At 46.1% G+C, this 19,579-nt stretch overlaps 1 protein-coding gene across 1 annotated transcript; it reads left to right on the top strand.

The window, feature by feature from the left end:
* Positions 1-13,574: 13,574 nt before the first annotated feature.
* Positions 13,575-15,603, top strand: HBE1 (hemoglobin subunit epsilon 1). The gene is given in 3 exon segments (NM_214447.1): positions 13,575-13,719; positions 13,823-14,045; positions 15,475-15,603. Coding segments are annotated over 3 exon segments (444 nt in total). The 5' UTR covers positions 13,575-13,627.
* Positions 15,604-19,579: the final 3,976 nt, after the last annotated feature.

Genomic DNA, 19,579 nt, shown 5'->3' with positions numbered 1-19,579 from the left:
GTGAAGGCCAATATTGTAGGAGAAAATGTCCCAATAAAATGTAGAAAGGAGAGACCCCAGCCATGATGACTAAGCAAAGTCTAGCCAACTGCCCCAACCAGTCCTCCCCCATGCATCTGCTTCTGTAAATTTGTTTCCACATCTACTACCTTGCCTGACGTCACTCCAGTCCAACTAGCCAAGCTTGGACCTGGAAGATGTAGCCCATAAAAGCCTTGTGAAACCCTTCTTCCAGGCTCAGACTCTGGAGGGCGATCTCCTCTGAGCCCGCCGGCGTAATAAAACTGAGTTCTCCAACTCTCCGAGTGCTCGCTTGGTTTCTCGCCGGGTAAAAGAGCTGATCCACTGCAGCCGCAAAGCTGCCAGAGCTGGTACCCTACAGCCACGGGGCTGTCGCCAGAGCTGATACGCTGCAGCGCAGGGCTGCTGGGTATCTGCCGTAACAATATCATTACATTTTATCCTCTGCTTCCCCATCATACATACAACGATGGATGCACAGGAGAGAAGGCTCTCCACACACTTCTTGATGGGATGAATCAGATTATCAAGTGCACTCCAGGGCATCCATCCAGAGGAAACTCTAATTTGAAAAGATACACGCACCCCCTCACTGTTCACTGCAGCGCTATTTCCAATAGCCAAGACATGGAAGCAACCTAAATGTCCATCAACAGAGGAGTGGATCCAGAAGATGTGGTACATCCACACAATGGAACATGACTCAGCCATGGAATAAAGCCTTGTGCAGAATATGGATGGACCTAGAGATTATCATACTAAGTGAAATGAGCCAGAGAAAGACAAACGTCATGTGACGTCACTAATATGTTGGCTCTAACAAAAATGATGCGAAAGAACTTATTCATAAAACAGAAACAGACTCAAAGATTTTTAAACCAAATGTATGGTTACCACAAAGGAAATGTTACAGGGAGGGATAAATTAGGAGTTTGGGATTAACTTATACGTGCTTCTATACATAAAATAGATAAGCCACAAGGACCTACGGTGTAGCACAGGGAAGTCTATTCTGTGCTGTGTAATAACCTATATGGAGAAATAATCTGAGAAGGAATGGACATACGTATGTGTATCGCCAACTGACTTTGCCTTCACCTGAAACTAACACAACATTGTAAGTCACCTATACTTTCCTAAAATTAAAAAAACAAAAAACAAAAAACAACCTCAAGCAGGTGTGTTGAAGCAAAGAGGGAAGCAGAGCAAGGAAGAATCCCAAGTGAAGGGAAAACCGCAAAGCTCGCTCCCCGTCCAGGGCTCCAGCAGATGGGCGTTCAGGGCTTGGGGAAGTCAGAGACCAGAGCAGCTTTCCTGCATGTGACAGGCAGCCCCTGCTGCAAACCTCCAGAGCCCCACTCTTCCGTCTCTCCCATCAGGAGGCCATCACCTCCCTCCAGAAACCTTTTCTCGGGTCTCTGTCCCTAGAGTTGAAACTGTATTTCCTGGTCTGTGTCCCCTGTGGGGGCCCTCCCAGCATCCAGAGGCTGGTCCTAGCATCCTCTGCTCAGCTTCCTGAGTCTGGTCCCCCAGGTTCCTTCCTTGGCTCCAACCACTGACCTTCATTCTCCCTCCTCTCCCCGAACCTTGCTGAGATGGTCCCTTTGATGACTATGGCTTCTTTGAGAAATACTCCACTGGTTAGCAGAGTATCCCCAAGCCCCATTCGTGATGTCTGAAATCACGCTAAGGAAGAGAGAAGGAAGGGGAGTGAAGGGTTATAAGGAGATGCAGAGGGTGGAGGAGAGGGTGGGAAAAAACAGACAGGATTAACGGCTGGTACAATCTCCACTATTTACTGAGGTCGTTTATATTTTAAAGCCTAATCGATGAAGCTGCTTCATCACAGACAGTGTGTCATATTTCCTTCCAACCTCCTGACAACTCCACAAGGTGGATTCAATCATTATCCCTGTTTTTAGATGACACGACTAAGCTCAGAGGTGTCAAGGCCTTTGTCCAAGGTCAGACGTGTAAGAGACAATGGTAACGCTTGGACTCAAGTCAGACTCTGAATCCCCTGCTCCCAGGCCCTTTGCTGCACTGCTGAGGAGCATTAGACGAACAGGCCTGGGGAGCAGGGAACTGGGCTGGGGAGGACGGAGGCAGGCGTGCAGAAGTCCACGACTATACCTTTGAGAGTGGGAGTTTCGTAGGGCTTGGAGTTCGGCGAACACTGACTCAGCAAACCTGAGGTGCCCATAGGGACTTTGGGAGCTGGTGTGCAAGATGTGTCTATCAGAGGTCACAGAGAGGGCAGGGCCAGGACTAGCTGCCAGCTATCGGAGCCCAGCAAGGCTACAGGTCTGTGGGCTCAGATAGGTGGTTGGGTCAGGATGGTGGCTCTGGGTGGAGCCATGAGTCTCAGGGCAGATAGACTACGAGTTGGGGGGGGGGCGGGAAGAACACGGGAAAGGGGAGGGGGGCACAGCCTCTCATACCTCCCACCTCATAGCACTCCCCTTCCCCTTGCCTTGACTCCTCTGACCTCAGCCTTGGCGTCTATAAAGCAAGGGTGATCACTGCATCCATCTTATGGGGCTACTGAGGCTCAAAAGAGAGACACACAGTCTGGACTGGTGACTGCAATTCAGGCCAGAGCTATAGGCTCCCGAGAGACCAGATATCTCAAGGCAGCAGGTTCTAGAAAACAACACCAACCACTCTTAACGATGCAGCAATGGTTGCAGAGCCCAATAGAGCACTTGACAATGGCCTGAGACGTTGTGCAGCAGGAACCCTCCCGTCCCCAGTGGGGCCATCTTCCTCGGGGTGGTAGTCGAAGTCCAGTACTTAGCTTTAGGGCTGAAACACCCGGACGCATAGATGTAGACGAAGGCAGCTGACCACAATGTCGCACTTTAAGAAAAATGTCACCTACACAGAACATGTACCTCCCGGGATTCTGAAGCACTGAGGGTCCACCAAGGGTCTGACCAGAAGTTGAACAGGAAACAGGAGGGTTAGAAACTAGAGACCACAGGAGAGGCCCTTGAAGAAATAGAGGAATTTAGAGAGAAGTTAAAAGGGGTAGGAGTGACTGCTTTAGGAAATCTTTCTGTACGTCAGGTCCTCTTCTAGGGTACTGTCATCATCTCATTTTATACGGTAATTCCGTGAAATGTACATCTTGAAACGTATTGTAATTCATTGTAATAAGAAGGGATATTTCTCGATTATTTAGTATATACTAAGTTACAATTTAAGTTCATTACATGAGTTAACTTCGTTTATCCTCATATCAGTATGCGGACGTCCAATGATATTTTTTAACGATGACACCAGGGCACAGAACATGTAAGCAACTTTCTTGACTGAGTAGCCAATGTGCGCCTTGAACCCCGGTGGTCTGGGCTCGCCTCCTGGCTACGTGACTGTCTCTTTCAGTGTGGGAGACGGAGGGTCAGAGATGAAATAACTGTCTGAGGTCGCAGAGCTGGTGAGTAATGAGGTTGGGAGGCAGGCCCAGGTCTGCTGCTGCTAAAGATTGTGCTCCTTCTCCAACAAAACAGCAGCAGACACCCCCTGCGGACCCAAGAAACAGGAGCAGGTTAAACCAACCCCGACTGCCCACTTTTGTACCTTGGATTTAGGCTTCAAGCCACAAATGGAGGCCATACCTACTCAACATGGGTTCACCTCCTTGAGAAAGTTCGAAAGAGAAAGAAGGTACAGAAAAAAAATTGAGAACTAAGTTCAGAATAAAAAGAGGTTCTAAGCTTGGACCACAGGGATGGCCGGACTTCAGGTCTCGTGTAGGTCTCCGAGAACACTGGAGGGCCGCACTGGCCCAAAGGACTACTTCACCCCTCGGCCAAGCAGCACATTTGGCAAAGGAATAGAATATATTAGGTTCTTTAGTTACGTATCAGGCCTAACCCACTGCCTTCCTCTCTGCCCTGCTGACCCAGACAGCCACTGTGCCCAAAACCTATGCATATGCGTCTACTTGAGTCGGTGTGACATCTTAACCTGTGCCAAGCACTGGGGCACTCTACCGTGCTGGGGCAGTGCCGTGGTCTTGGGTTAAGAATACAGCAAGTGACAAGTTGTTCTGCAAGTTCCCTGTACCTCCCTCTGCAGAGCTTGGGGTGAGCATCCTGGCAAATGTCCCCATTGCAGGACCTGGCTTTCGATGTCAATGTCTCCCCAATCCGTTTGGGCTTCACATTGTCTTCCTCTTCTACAAGCGGAATGGAAGCGCTCAGCATCAATCCTCCAGAAGTCCTCTGTGTCCCGCGTGGGGCTAAGCTCTTCTACTTCCTCTTAAAGATCAGCCATGTGTGTTTTTCCTTCTAGGTCAGAACGGAAGGTCTTAGATTGCCTGGGGAGACACTCATCGGTCAAAGCGAGACCTGGGAAGAAGGGCGCTATGAGAGGGCAGTGCAGGGCGTGGTGGGTAGAAGGGTCCGAGAGCAAGATGTCCGCATGAAGCTGCCACATGATGGCCTGATGCCCACACAGCTCCCACTGCACTGTTCTGCGAAGCCTGAGGAGTGTTTGAAAAGAAACTGGATCTGCCATCAACATTTCACTCAAGAAATGCCAGACACAGAAAGGGGAAAAAAAAATATGCGTATGCGTAACTGGGTCCCCATGCTGTACAGTGGGGGGAAAAAAAAGTGTGTTGGGAGAAATAACAATAAAAAATAAATTAAAAAAAAGCATGATCTCACGTATATACGGCACCTAAAAAAGTTGAATACATAGAGCTGCGAGTAGACGGTGGCTGCAGGGATGGGGAAGTGGGAGAACCACTCAGATCTGGGTCAAGGGCACACGTCTTCAGCATCTTCAGTGACGTAAGACGTGGAGGTCTAATGCTTACGGACTGTAATGACGCAGCACCGAACGCTGGACATGTGCTAAGAGGGACGATTTCGGGTGTTCTCATCACACCCCCCCAAAGTGGCAACTGTGAGGAAAAGACAGTTAAGTAACCTGACTGAGGAGCCGTTTCCCTGTGTCTGTGTACATCCAATCACCATGTCATACACCTCGCATTACACGAGTTGCATCAAAAAAGAAAGTATTCAAAATAGCTATATTTCTAATCATCCTTTGGAGGTGAGATGTGAGCCTAAGAGTTACATGTACATGCTTGACATAATATTGTAACTGCAAATAATATTTAGGGAGCATGTATGATAGCTCTATCTCTTTACACAATAAACTAAAATAATTCTCATGATTTACCCTATGAGCTCTGCCACAGTCTCGTCCTGTATTTCAGAGACAGGGAGGTCTTAAGGAATTGCCCAAAGTGGCAGAAGAAGGAGGTGCTATTGGGATCACAGAGCCCCCTCCAGCCCCGCAAGGCGACATGTGGCTAAATCGCTGATGCCCTGCGTGATCAGGAATGGGCTCGTATTCATCGCAGACCCCGACACCCGATTCCTCTGTGATCTCCCTGACCCCAGAAGCCTTATGCACCCTCTGAGGGAGCAGCGAGAAGGAAGGAAGGGCTGATTGTGGGGAGCGAGGAAGTCTGCGTCTGTGAGCACACACGGGGGGCGGGGGGGCTCCCCTCCAAGGCTACGTGGCTCTGTCTCACGGTGTCGTCCGTTGTAGCCAGTTCTGCCCGCCCGGCCTTAAGGCAGGTGGAGGACAGGTATATCCTGCCTTATGGAAAATCCACTGCGTCTTTCAAGGCCCAGTTTATGTTCCTTTGGTTCCATGAGATCTTTTGGTAGCTCACTCCCTCCCTAAAAGGAACCCAGACTGAGGGTGGTAATTTCCCCTCCCATATATTTCTCTTTTAAGTGTGGAAAAGGTATTCTAATAGTACATATAATTATCGACTGTTTTGTTGTTGTTGTTCTTTTTTGGCCGTACCTGCAGCACATGAACGTTCCTGGGCCAGGGACAGAATCCAAGCCAGAGCTGCGACCTCCCCCAGAGCTACGGCAGTGCTGGATTCTTAACCCACTGTGCTGGGCCGGATGTGAACCCGCAACGCGACAGAGACTAGCCGGATCGTTAACCCGCTGCACTACAGCAGGAAGTCCTGACCCCTGTCTCTGACTAGGACTCCTGGAAGGCAAGGTCCATCTCCTCTTCTTTCTGATTCAGGCACTGGATGCGTGTCTAGCACAGAGCAGCTGCTCCGCAACCACTGACTGGATGACTGCCATGCCTGCGAGCACAGACCCCTCTATGCCCTCCAGCCACCTCCTCGCTGATGAAATAAGCTCCAGTGTCCCCTTAATTCACATTTCATTTTTGTCTAAGTCTCCATTGCTGCCTTTTCTCCATTTCTGCCAGGGCCCCAGTCTGAGTCAATGCCCTGCCCCCTATCTTCTTGGTCTGTGAAGCCTAATAGACCAGGATCTGGCCCCAGCACAGCCCTGCTGAGTCATGCTGAGTCAGGCTGAAGCTTTGGGTGTGTGGCCAGATGTCCTCAGCCTTGCATGATGACTGTTATCTGGGTCCCCAGCAGGAGGCTTACCGGACAGATGACAAGAAAGGAGAAGTTGACAGCCTGACTGTAACTCCACCCCAACCAGCCTCAGGAAGAGACAGGAACCCTGAGGCAAAGTGTACCCTGTCTCAGAAGGTGTGCCCTTCTCATTCAAAAGGTATTTCTGGTTGTCCCACAGATTCCACAGAGTGGCCAGTTATTGTTCATTAAACATTCATCTTACAATTAGTCTCTCACACCTCGAAGCAGGAAAAAAAACAAAAAACAAACAAACAAAAAAACCCCCCAAACTTAGAAGTACATGTGCATGGATTTTTATATTTTATTTTATATTTTCATTTTAATATACTTTTTAGGGCCATACCCATGGTCTATGGAGGTTCCCAGGCTCGGGGTTGTATCAGAGCTGTAGCTGCTGTCCTACACCACAGCTCATGGCAACACCAGATCCTAAACCCACTGAGCAAGGCCAGCGATCGAACCTGCGTCCTCCTGGATACTAGTCAGATTCATTACCAGTGAGCCAGGATGGAAACCCCATGTGTGTGGATTTTTTTTTTTTTTTTTTTTTTTTGTCTTTTGTCTTTTTTTTGTTGTTGTTGTTGTTGCTGCTATTTCTTGGGCCACTCCCGCGGCATATGGAGGTTCCCAGGCTAGGGGTTGAATCGGAGCTGTAGCCACCGGCCTACGCCAGAGCCACAGCAATGCGGGATCCGAGCCGCGTCTGCAACCCACACCACAGCTCACGGCAACGCCGGATCGTTAACCCACTGAGCAAGGGCAGGGACCGAACCCGCAACCTCATGGTTCCTAATCGGATTCGTTAATCACTGCGCCACGACGGGAACTCCTGGATTTTTAATTTACAAAGTATGCAGTCATTAATCAAATGTGATCAGAGTAACTGGAAGCATAAGGCCTTTGCTCGCAACCTCTTCCTGACGGTTTCTCATGTACCATTAACCCAGGACAGAACCTTTAATAGAATTTCCTCCTGGATGTAAAGACGGGACAGAGCTGATGGCTAAATAATTTGTCCAGGTCTCACCTTGCTAAGACCCCACATCCTGACCTTGCAAGGGACCTTGCAGGTATGGATTGAGCTATGAGGATGGAAGAAGGAACAAAACAGATGAAAAGGAAAGCACTGTTCACCATTTTGCCCCCCCCCCAGACATCTGGTGACAAAGGGCCTGTGTTCTTAGAGGGCCCACACTCACATGCTGTGAGTGTCCCTGTGGCATGTGACAGGGACACCCCCTGGGAACCCCTGACTTAAGGAAACATCTCAGGCCGGTCTTGGTGCCACCACTCTGGTAGGAAAGTGTCTTACCTTATAAGCCTCTGATCCGCATTCAAGAGATGCTCTCACTTGTCCTGTCATTTTGGCTAAAGTTCTGATGTGTGAACACACTCCAGAGATGCTTTCTGGCTTTTCTCTCTACCCAACCACTCTCCTCATTGTAAAGCAATTAGTGTGATGGACAAAGGAATTGACAAAACTCAGCAGAAGGATTCTCCTTGTCCAGCTTCAAAATCCTCACAGTGACACATACTCACATTCAGAAGGTAGCCTGTACACGAGCATGTGCACACACACACACCCCCCTCACAAATTCTACATCCTAACTGTAGAAAATCCTTTTGACGTTACCTTAAACACTGATCTAGAGGCTGACCCCTCGCCACGACCTGCATTGCTACCAACCAGCATTGCTACCAACCATGATCTCCACCTCCACTCTTACTGCAGACCCCTAACGGATCTTTCCATTTCCACCACTGCCTTCTGACAGCTTCTCCCCAACACTGCAGTCAACATACACTTGTGAAAGTGTATACATCATGTACAGTAGCCTCTTTGTCCAAAGTTCTCTGTTTCCTGCATGACTCATAATAAGGCCAAATTTACTGCAATAATTGTTTCCCACTATAACAGCAACAATTGCAAATGTATATGTGTGTACCCTTAAATATAGGTGTGTATTTCATATATATATACACACATACAGGTATTATATGTGCAGATATGATACATTTACAAACATATGCAGAAACAATATATATAGTCCTATGCATTTTCTTATTCAGACTCTAATGATACAGGTGTTATTATTATTGTCCCAAATTCAATACATTAATATCTCCATGATGAACAAACCTACTCTCCTTCTCAATCTGTTCCTACGCTGGTCTCACTGTCATTCCCTGACAAGTCTAAGCATCCTTCCACCTTCAGATATTTGTATGTGTAGTTCCCTGTGCCCGAACTATTTAATCCATATGCATTGGCTGTTTATCGTCTACAGACATGCTCTCAAGGATCCCCTTACAGTAAAGAAATCCCTGCCGCAGACACTCAAGTAGCAAAGCCCTTCCACGCCTGTCCCCATCCTGGTCTGTCTCCATTCCAGGGTTCTTTTCCTCCACGGCACCAAACATCGTGTGGCATCTTCCACATCTTTTACTTGGTTACTACTTATTGTTTAGCTTCTCTCACTGTCAACTCCACAAAAAGAGAGACTTTGTTGATTTTTTTTTGCTTCTGTATTCTTAGCATTTTTTGCAGTGTTGAATGAATAACTGAAGAGCCAAACATGCTCGCCTACAATTACAACAACCTACACACACGCGTCCACTGCCGCACACACACGCCGCCGCCAGTAGAGGTATGCTAAGAGAGGTCTGTCAACTGGAGACCTTGAGGCCTCAGTGGGCAGGACTTATTCGAATTACTCAGTGCCAGGATGTGGTCCATTTGTTTCACAGGAGGAGGTTGACCCTTGAAGGCTTATTCTGGTCAAAATAAAAGGCAGACAAGTCTAAAAATAGAAAACCAGTGTATGTGTTTATTAATTTATACTCATAACTTGAATACTCATGTCTTTGTGCACAATTAATTCTTTCCTTGTATTGATTAGGTCAAAGTAGAGGAAACCAATTGTGTCAAAGCAGGAGCTGGATGCAATCTTGGCAATAAGAATCTTGCCAGTAGGGTCACGTATGGCTTTTTCCTCCATCTTCAAGGGAAGGAGAGTTTTGGCCAGGACATAAATGTTACATGAGGTTCAAAACGTCTCTAGACTGTAACCAGGGGAGCAACCTTCCTTTCCACATACTTTCCTGCTGGCTAACTCCCCAATGATAAACACACTTCTCCTTATACACCAGGACACTCCACATGTTATAGTTAAGAGCTTCCAGCCTGGGAGTCATTCTGTATCTTTCAGGTGACTTTGAGTCTCTCTTTTCTTATCAGTTAATTTACTTTTGATCTCAACTGAATTTAGAGGGAAATTTGTCCCCCTTGTTTTGAGGTCTTGCATGTTATCTAGTCATCGTAGCCTTTATATTCTAGCAATAGTCCCATATTGTGGAGACACACAGGCACACACCCACACACATGACACACACATATATGTTACACAGAGCATGTTTACTGGGCTCTTCTGAGCAGGTAAGCATGCCAACCCCTCAAGCACTGAGCCACAGTATCTTCCATTTATCTCCTTGTATGAAAACCAAGGACAGACTCTTTGAAGGCAGTGAGAGGAGCACTCTGGCTCTCACTGTCTTGAGTTAGTCCTCTGTTTGCCCTGGTTCAGGGCAGCCCTGAGCCCTTATCTATGTCCACATTTTCTAACCCCACCCAGCTATCAGCAGCCCGCATCCCCAGAAGGAGAAAAACACTGGATCTGTCTACCTCTGTTAATTAAAACAAAACAAAATAAAATAAATGCCCCCAAGTCCCAGAAAACAAATGAGTACAGAGAAGAAGGAGGAAGAGGAGAAGAAGGGGAAGGAGAAAGGGGAAGGGACGAAAAACAAATGAAAAGCAGAACAGGTGCAGGAAATAACTGGTGACATCAAGCCCTGAATGCGGCTAGAATACAGAGAAGGGTCACAGGAGCTTGTTGGTCTAGGAACCTAAGGGTTTTCCTTTCTCTCACAGACACCTCAGACTCATGAAGATAGGGGGTGTGAAAATTTGGTTTCAGAAAGAACACATCTGGGGCTAGATTTATGCCAAAGGGGTTTGGGAGAGGAGCAATCATTAACTGCCCCCACCAGGTCATGTAGTACAAAGGGTGCTGGCTTCTCATACTTCCTCATGGTGGATGATCTTTTTAATGGATGGAGTCCAGCCATAATCATTAGTGCTTCCAGGAAGCTACTAGAATTTCCTGCTACTGGTGTTACCCAATTTAATTTAGGCTAAGGCAACAATTGATCCCATCTATTTCTGGTCTAAGAAGATAAATTCAGATGCATAGTGAAATCAGACTAAATTATAGCCTCTCTAATCAAGAATCCTTAGCAGCTTTTTGTACTTCAGTGCTTTATAAATCCTACCCATAATTTATCCATTTTCAAATTAAGAATAAAAGACCTCATTTGTGGTGGTGAATAACTTTTGAAGTATTTTTTTTTCATCTAGTCCTATGAAAAATATGCAATGGGATCAAAGACCTATTTCATCTATTATCCATACTAGTAACATCTAAAGATAATACAATATTTGACTTAAAGGATTAGCATATATATGTCATAAATTAGCTAGCAAGATTTAAGAAAAAATATTTTATTTTTCCCTGCTAAAAACGGTCATCTTACATTTCCTAAAACCCTGCACAGAGTTTACCAAAGCACAAATGCCTAAGAGGCAGGAGTTAATCTTTATCAAATTTTGGATTTTCTTTTAAAAACTACTTTTTATTGAAAGAAAATCAATTTTTATTAATTTAAATTTTAAAAGAAATAAACGAATAGTCTCAGTTTTGTTTTGTTTTCCAGCCATTTAACCTTTCTGATATCTCATGGATTCACCATGTAACTTATCGCTCTAAATTTTGGATTTTTCATCCAGAACAAGATCCAAGAGTCAACCATCATGGGATTTCACAGGAGAAATAAGCAAAATATTTCAACACGAGCAGCTGAGATAATGGAGCTTGACCCAATGAGTGCCTAAACAACAATGACACGCTATTCAGCCTGAGTGACCTCAGGATCAGAATTCACAAGCCTTGCACAGGCCACACGCATGCTTCCTTCCAATCTGTGATCTTTCCTGAAGCCCCTTCCCACCGCATTTTCTAGTAAGACATAAGGGATGGTCCAGATGGTTGGAGGCAAGCCAGCTCTGTCCCCAAAGGCTGTTGCTAGAGGAGGATGTATGGGCCCTGAAATAGGTGTGGGGGAGGGGAGGGGGCTCAACCCCACCCTCTGAATTTAAGAGAAGATTTGCGTCCACACTCTAACCTGGAGGGAGATCGGACGCACTCTTACTGCCTCCATCAGGGGAGGTTGGTTTCCCAAACTCTTGGTCTTAAGGGGCTTAGTTCTGATCCCTGGAATTTGGCAAGGTCTGATCTCACACCCAAGGTCTAAGCAAAGGGTCACTGTCCTCACACTTGTGGATTGATAGTAATTTCCTTGGATACCTACAGCCCTGTCTCTATTGATTAAAAAAATCCACCATTGTTTGAATAGATACATGCACCACAATATTCACAGTAACACTCTTTAAAAAACAGCCAAGACATGGAAGCAACCTAAATGTTCATGTATGGGTGAATGGATAGAGAAGATGTGATACATTTTTCAAGGGAATATTATTCAGCCATAAAAAAGAACAAAATAAACAGCATTTTGCAGCCACATGGATGGACCTAGAGATTATCATACTAAGTGAAATAGCCAGGTGGATAAAGATAAATATCATATGATATCACTTATATGCAGAATCTGAAGGAAAATGATACAAATGAACCCATTTACAAAACAGAAACAGACTCGCAGACTTGGAAATGAAACTTATGGTTACCAAGTGGAAGGGGGGTAAATTAGGAGTTTGGGATCAAAATAAACACACTACTATGTATAAAATAGACATCGAACAAGGAACTACTTAAGGCACAGGGAACTATATTCAACATTTTGTTATACCCTATAATACACTATATTCCCTTATGGGAAAAGAATCTGAAATATATATATATGTGTATACACACACACACACACACACACACACACACACACACACACGGATAACTAAATCGCTTTGCTTGTACATTCAAAACTGACACAACATTGTAAATAAACTACGCTTAAGAAAGAAAGAAACTCTTATTCTTTTCTTAGTAGCTGGCTGTTTCTCATCCTTTGATTGGTCCTCTACTTGAGGGGCCACATATCTTCTCTCTCAACCTAAAATTCTGTCGTCCTAGGCTAGAGTTTAGCCCAGGGAGTCTTTCCTCTTTCTTAATAGGGGAAAAAGCTGAGAAACACTTGTGAAGGTCACAGCCCAGGTAACCTGCTCCACTACAGGCTGAGACTTGGTTATGCAATTATGGAATGCTGCTTCTTCACCATTCCTTACCCCTGTATCAGCAGGGTTCCAGTATAGTGACAGTGGATTACAAGTGAAAACGTTGCAAGGTGCAGACACTATTTCATGGTGAGTTCTTAGGGAAGCCCAGAGCCCACAAGGACATCAAAAAGCAAAACGAAACAAAACAAAACAGGACACCAAGACGTCTGAAGTCTCCGACACTTGTGGCTACAACAAATATCCAACATACTCCCAACTCCTAGCCTATTATATCACCTAATGTATTCATCGGTTTGATCATAACGTCCTGGTTTTAATTCATTTCAGACTCCTTGGTTGTAATCCACTCCTCAAGGAGCCAGACTGACTGGTTCTCTGTCAACAATTGTATTTTTTTTCTTGACCTCGTTTTGGTCCGTGTTAGCATCCTTAACCCAATATGAAACCTGGAACTCTTTCTTCATCTTGGGCTTAGCCACACTCTCTGGATCTTTCTGGCAGAAGAACAGGAGATCTGGATGCCATCCTGGAGGATGACACGGGAGAGAAGGAAGAGAAGAAGGGGAATGAGGGGACAATTGTGTTGAGAGTGGAGGAGGAGCCAGGACAGGAAGGTCCAGGAGCCAACACGTTATCACAAACTTAATGTACATCCTCACCACTGACCCTTTCCTGATCTGACTCCACCCCTGAGGGACACAGCTCAGCCTTGACCAATGACTTCAAAGTACCAGGGGGAACAAGGGGCCAGAAGTCCAGCCGTGCAGCATAAAAGGGCACACCTTCCAGCAGCAGCACAGACTTGCTTCTGACGCTTCAGTGAGCACCTGCAAGCTCCGAGACCTGACACCATGGTGCATTTTACTGCTGAGGAGAAGGCTGTGATCACTGGCCTGTGGAGCAGAGTGAATGTGGAAGAGACTGGAGGCGAGGCTGTGGGCAGGTAGGAGCTGGACTTCATGGGGGAGGTTGGTGCATTGGAGCCTGGCGAGTTGACCAGGACATTTTTCAGGATTTTTGAGAGTGGCTGATTTTCCATCTCACAGGCTCCTGGTGGTCTACCCTTGGACCCAGAGGTTCTTTGACAGCTTTGGCAACATGTCCTCGCCCTCCGCCATCATGGGAAACCCCAAGGTCAAGGCCCACGGGAAGAAGGTGCTGACCTCCTTCGGAGACGCGGTCAAGAACATGGACAACCTCAAGGGCACCTTTGCGAAGCTGAGTGAGCTGCACTGTGACAAGCTGCATGTGGATCCTGAGAACTTCAGGGTGAGTTCAGGACGTGTTCATGCGTTCTTGTTTTGCTTTCTACTTTAGAATAATGGTGGAAGTTGCATCTGATTGGAAAGACCAGCAAAGATCTCAGAAATCATAGGTCAACCTTGCTGTCAGGAGGACAGACCTCCAGTGGGCAGAATCAAGACCTTCTTGATTCAGAACTAGTGACAGTAAAGGGCTACTAGCAGCCTGAGTTTGCTTAAAACTTTTCAGGAACTTCTGTAGGAACAGCATATATTTACCCTAGAGAATATCAGAGAATAACAGTCATTTGTTCAAGGACAAATGGAATTTGGCTTTTCGTAGATGAAGTCCTGACTCAAGGAAGGAAAAATGTCTTATTTTATGTGCTTCTGGATGACTGATGTTTAGGAAGAGATTTTGGAGAATAATTTTTAGGCAGTTTGTCTCAAAAATAAATACAACACAGAGTTCCCATTGTGGCTCAGAGGGGTTAAGAACCAACTTGTATCCATGAGGATGCGGGTTACATCCCTGCCCTCGCTCAGTGGGTTAAGGATCCCAAGCTATGGTGTAGGTTGCAGGTGTAGCTCTGATTCGACCCCCAGCCTGAGAACTGCCCTATGCTGCACATGCGGCCGTAAAAAGACCAAAAAGAAAGAAAGAGAGAGAAAGGAAGGAAGGAAGGAAGGAAGGAAGGAAGGAAGGAAGGAAGGAAGGAAGGAAGGAAGGAAGGAAGGTACAATAACTTCTCTAGGTATATTAAATTACCTGCCATTACTGTGATTAAGTGGAGGCTTAGTCTTGCATTGGTTGGAAACTTTACTAAGCTCACTCTAAGAACTCATGCAGCCCTGAAATCCTGTAATTACAAGAATTAGACAATCAGTAAATGAGAAAGGGAGGGAGAGAGGTAAATAAAAATCAGTAAATGAGAAAAGGAGGGAGAGAGACATGAGGAGTTCCCGTCGTGGCTCAGTGGTTAACGAATCCAAGTAGGAACCATAAGGTTGCAGGTTTGATCCCTGGCCTCGCTTAGTGGGTTGAGGATCCGGCATTGCCGAGAGCTGTGGTGTAGATTGCAGATGTGGCTTGGATCTGGCGTTGCTGGGGCTCTGGCGTAGGCTGGGGGCTACAGCTCCGATTAGACCCCTAGCCTGAGAACCTCTATATGCTGTGGGTGCAGCCCTAAAAAGACAAAAAGACAAAAAAAAAAAAAAAGGTGAAGTGAGAAGGGAGGGTGGGATATGGGTATACAGAATGTTGAATGGAAGGCACATAAAATTTGATTGAATTTAAGGACTAGTTTAGCAGAGTTTATTGCAAAGATATGACCCTTGGAGCAATTTAAGATGTGGCGTTAGGAGGGAGTATAGGTACTAAGCCATTATTTTCTGTAATTCTTTTTGGAAACTTCTACTCAACATGCCTAACTGTCATTTTGTCTTTCACCAAACAGCTCCTGGGCAACATGATAGTGATTATTCTGGCTTCTCACTTTGGCAGAGAGTTCACCCCTGAAGTGCAGGCTGCATGGCAGAAGCTGGTGGCTGGTGTTGCCACTGCTCTGGCCCACAAGTACCACTGAATCTTCAGTGCCCCAGAGCCATTTGTGTCCCCAACTCCTTCCTTCCGCACATGGGGACTGGGGTTCGGCCTTGAGAACACAGCTTCTGTTTAATAAAGTACATTCTGTTCAGTGATCAAAACTTACTGTTGTCTCCATCATTTACTCCTGTGTTGCAGGAGAGGAGGCTCATTGGTGGGGGGTGGACATGGGGAGAAACGAGGGCCCTTTGAGATGTGTGTGGGGTCTCATCAACAGAAGAGAGACAGCAGGGAAGGAGTCTAGATGATTGGGAAGATGCCACGACGGGACAAGAAGTTTTTCAACTGAGATGAGGCGGGAAATGGTTAGTCCAGCGGGCAGGGAGTTATGGGACAAGAACTTAGTGTCGGGGGAAGGAAGGAGGTAGTAAGCAGAGCCTGGGACAAAACAAGGCAGATCTGTGGGGTCAGGGGGCTCCGCTGAGAGAAAAAAATGAACGCTTTGTGGGGATCCATGGTCTGGGCTAGGGTTACTCTTTCCGTTTTCTCTCATATACACTTTGAATCAGCTACACTGTCACCTGTCTTATGAGACTGATTTGGAGATAAGGCGATGAGTTGAGGGATGGCTGAGGTCTCCCCCCAGTGTCTCCATGAACTGACAAAAGCGCACTCTTGTCTAAAGGATTCTGCTGTCTCCGGACGGAGCCACAGCTGTACACTTGAACCCACTGTGCATTGTATCCTGATTGAATGTAACATGCATTAAAATAAAGTTAGATTAGGATATTATGTGCACTGGGGGGGGGACTGATGACCAAGACCTCATGTAGGAGATAAGGCACTAACAAGGGCTCATAGTCTAAAACCAGCCATTCAGGGCAGGCTCGGTAACTTGCAGAAAAAGGGTCTCTGGAAGTAGAGGAGAGAGGGAAACACAGGCAGCGTATTAAGAAAGACTAAATAGTGCAAAGCCTTGAATATAAAAATAAAAGCTCTTACTATGCTACCGGTAAGAGTAAACAAATATTCTTAGACCTTTAAATGACGCAAGGAATAAGATTTGGGGGGAAGGAAGCTACGGAATGCACACAAAAGAAATTAAAATTTTCAGAGACTAGATGGATGTGGGTGCTACTTCAGGGGAACACCCATAATGGCCTGAACCCAGGAAGAGCAGGGAGGTCTGCAGAAAGTGAGGGGTGGGCAAAGGAGAGTAAGCGGACCTGTCTTCTGACTGGTTGGGATGGATGAGGAGGAAGGAGGTGTGGCAGGTGACACCTAGCCAGGAAAGCTCCCAGCCTGGGTCTACCAAGAAGAGGCCTGCAAGGGCACGAGGAGTCCCAGGTAAGACTGGCATTAACTGACTCTTTCTTGAGGGAGGTACTCCCAGGTTGCTCAGGGAATCATGACCTTCAGACTTTGAGTCACACTCTCATATCAAGGATGAAAACCTTCACACTTGCAGTCAGAGGGCCATATAACTGGCACATGGAACATGAATATGCATTTCATTGCTCCCCGCACACTGGTCAGAATCAACTACAAAGGAAAAAATGAAAATCACTAAAAAATAAAACATCATCCTACTATAAAGGAAAGAATCATCAGTCCTGTAAATTTCTTTTGAATGTGACCTTTTGTCTCCACCACCAGGATGAGGAATCCATGATTACAAGTTTCAGACTGTCAACAGCACCGGTCTCGGAGCCCTGCAGTCTCTCATTACGCCTCTAAACAGAGGAAACAGAGGCTCCTCATGGCACTTAACCTTTTCACAGTCAGGTAGTCAGTCAACAAATGAGAACAATGTGTATTTTATTTTATTGTCTTTCTGTCCTTTCTAGGGCCGCACCCGTGGCATATGAAGGTTCCCAGGCTGGGGGTCTAATCGGAGCTGTAGCCACCAGCCTACACCAGAGCCACAGCAATGCCAAATCCAAGCCACGTCTGCGACCTACACCACAGCTCACGGCAACACCGGATCCTTAACCCACTGAGCGAGGCCAGGGATCGAACATGCAATCTCATGGTTCCTAGTCGGCTTTGTTAACCACTGCGCCACGACGGGAACTCCCAATGTGTATTTTTAATCAATCAGTCTCTTTTCCTCTTTCTTGCCCCTCGACTATTATTCTGGCTCTGAACATCAAGGAGTCAGGGACGGTGGTATTGAAGTGGCTGGCAGAAGACGCATTCTTTATTCACTAGGGAATCTGGATTCAGATCGAGAATTTGCCGCATCATGACAACTTAACTGAAGACAAACCTGCATTCCTCCTGCGTGTGTGTGCATGGGCACACACACATACACACGCAGGTCTAGATGGCTCAGATCTTTCACAGCAATAAAAGCCACCTGAACAAAATAATATGATAAACAGGTTATTCTTGGAATGCTATTCTCGCCAAGAGGCAGAAGGTTTAGAGATTATTCCATTACCAGGATTAAAATCCCAAAGGTTTATGCTTTCTCGGCAATAATACTTTCTGCCACTCTCACCTTTACTAAGTATGTCGAATTAATTACCCATCCGCCACAGAGCCCACTTTTCACTTCTCCATCACACCATGGCTCTTTTTACCTTCCTCTGAGACTGAGATTCCATTCTTCCAACTTTCGGCGTTTCCGTCCCAACCATTTCCCATGGGAGAGTCCCTCTTTCCACTCTGGCCGCAGCTCAAAGACTACCTCCTTAGAGAGACTGCTTCTGATGTAACTGTGCTCCGCTCTCGTCAAGTCCAGATATTAATTTTCTTCACAACAAAGGGTAATAACATTATTTTGTTGACTGGTTTACTTATTCATATTTTTGTATCTTCTGCTCCCAAATTATAAATCTTAAGAGGAAAGATTTCTTTGTCCATCCTAAATCCTCTGCGCATATGGGACAATTATGACACATTGTCATTCAACAAATAGCTACTGAATAAATGCTTGAGAACACACGGGAATGAATGTTTGAAAGACAGGGAGATGACTTTCATAAAGAAACAGCTTTATCCGTGAGGATTTAGGCCGTGTCAGAAGTGGCAACATGGGAAAATGGAAGGATACGGCGGAACGAGGAGACATCAGTGAGCCTTGGAAGCCACTGCCTCCAAGTCACGCCGTGGAATCTTCCTCTATGCCTTGTACTGAACACATAAGCACTCTTCTTTCTCAAAGGTAAACACTTGTATTTTCTGACACAAATTGCTAGATGCACGGAATCTCCAATGACTCAGAGGGCGTATCTTGCTCAAACAAGTGTGCTGACTCTTAAATAAATTAAAAGATGCTGGAGGAACATCCGGCCCTTCCCTAACCTACCTAATTTTCTCATATCCCGATTCCTTTTAAGGTTGGACAGATGGGTTTGTTACTACTATAAGAAATGAAATTGTGCACCAAGTGTATAATCTTAAGAGAACTGGGAACCAAGAAGGGCTGGCACGTTTTCCATAAAAAGATGGTTTGAAAATCAGAATAATACATTGTCACAACTCCCTACCCAAGGCCTAAAACATTCATAATTCTTACCGTCCTCAGTTTTAGGCCATGTTCCATCATCAGCTCTCAGTCACTGTAGGATAGTGGTGGTGGGATCTTGAGATGGGAGCTGCATGCTAGAGAGAGGGGGAGGCAGGAGTTGTAAGAGGAAAGAGGAGAGGGAGGTGAAGTATCACACTGAGCACGAACAGAATGGTCCCTCTGAGGGGTTGTGGAACACGGCAAGAGATGCACATGTCCAACTGGCCAGCCCTCCCTGGTCCAAACCCCATCCCTGGATATGAATCTGGAACCGCTGACCCATGCCTCATTTAATTAGGGAAAGTAAGGGTTTGGGGACCAGAAATAAGGAATAAAAGACCACACAGAGAAGAGGCCACAGACTTGGTTCTGTGATTACCATACAACTCCCAGATACCGTGGCTCGTTTTCCTTCTGAGGAGAAGGATGTTGTTATCTGCAGAGTAAGGAGAACATAGGGGTGGCCAGAGGCAGGAGTCTGGGAAGGGAGGCACTGGAGGGC

This window comes from Sus scrofa, chromosome 9, assembly GCF_054392235.1.
Source record: "Sus scrofa isolate SSC_HxYL_T2T_F1_AM1 chromosome 9, Sscrofa_HxYL_maternal_Yorkshire_Landrace_v2.0, whole genome shotgun sequence".
Taxonomy (NCBI): Eukaryota; Metazoa; Chordata; class Mammalia; order Artiodactyla; family Suidae; genus Sus; species Sus scrofa.
Note: the sequence above shows the minus strand (reverse complement) of the source record. Positions and strands in the feature narration are given on the sequence as shown.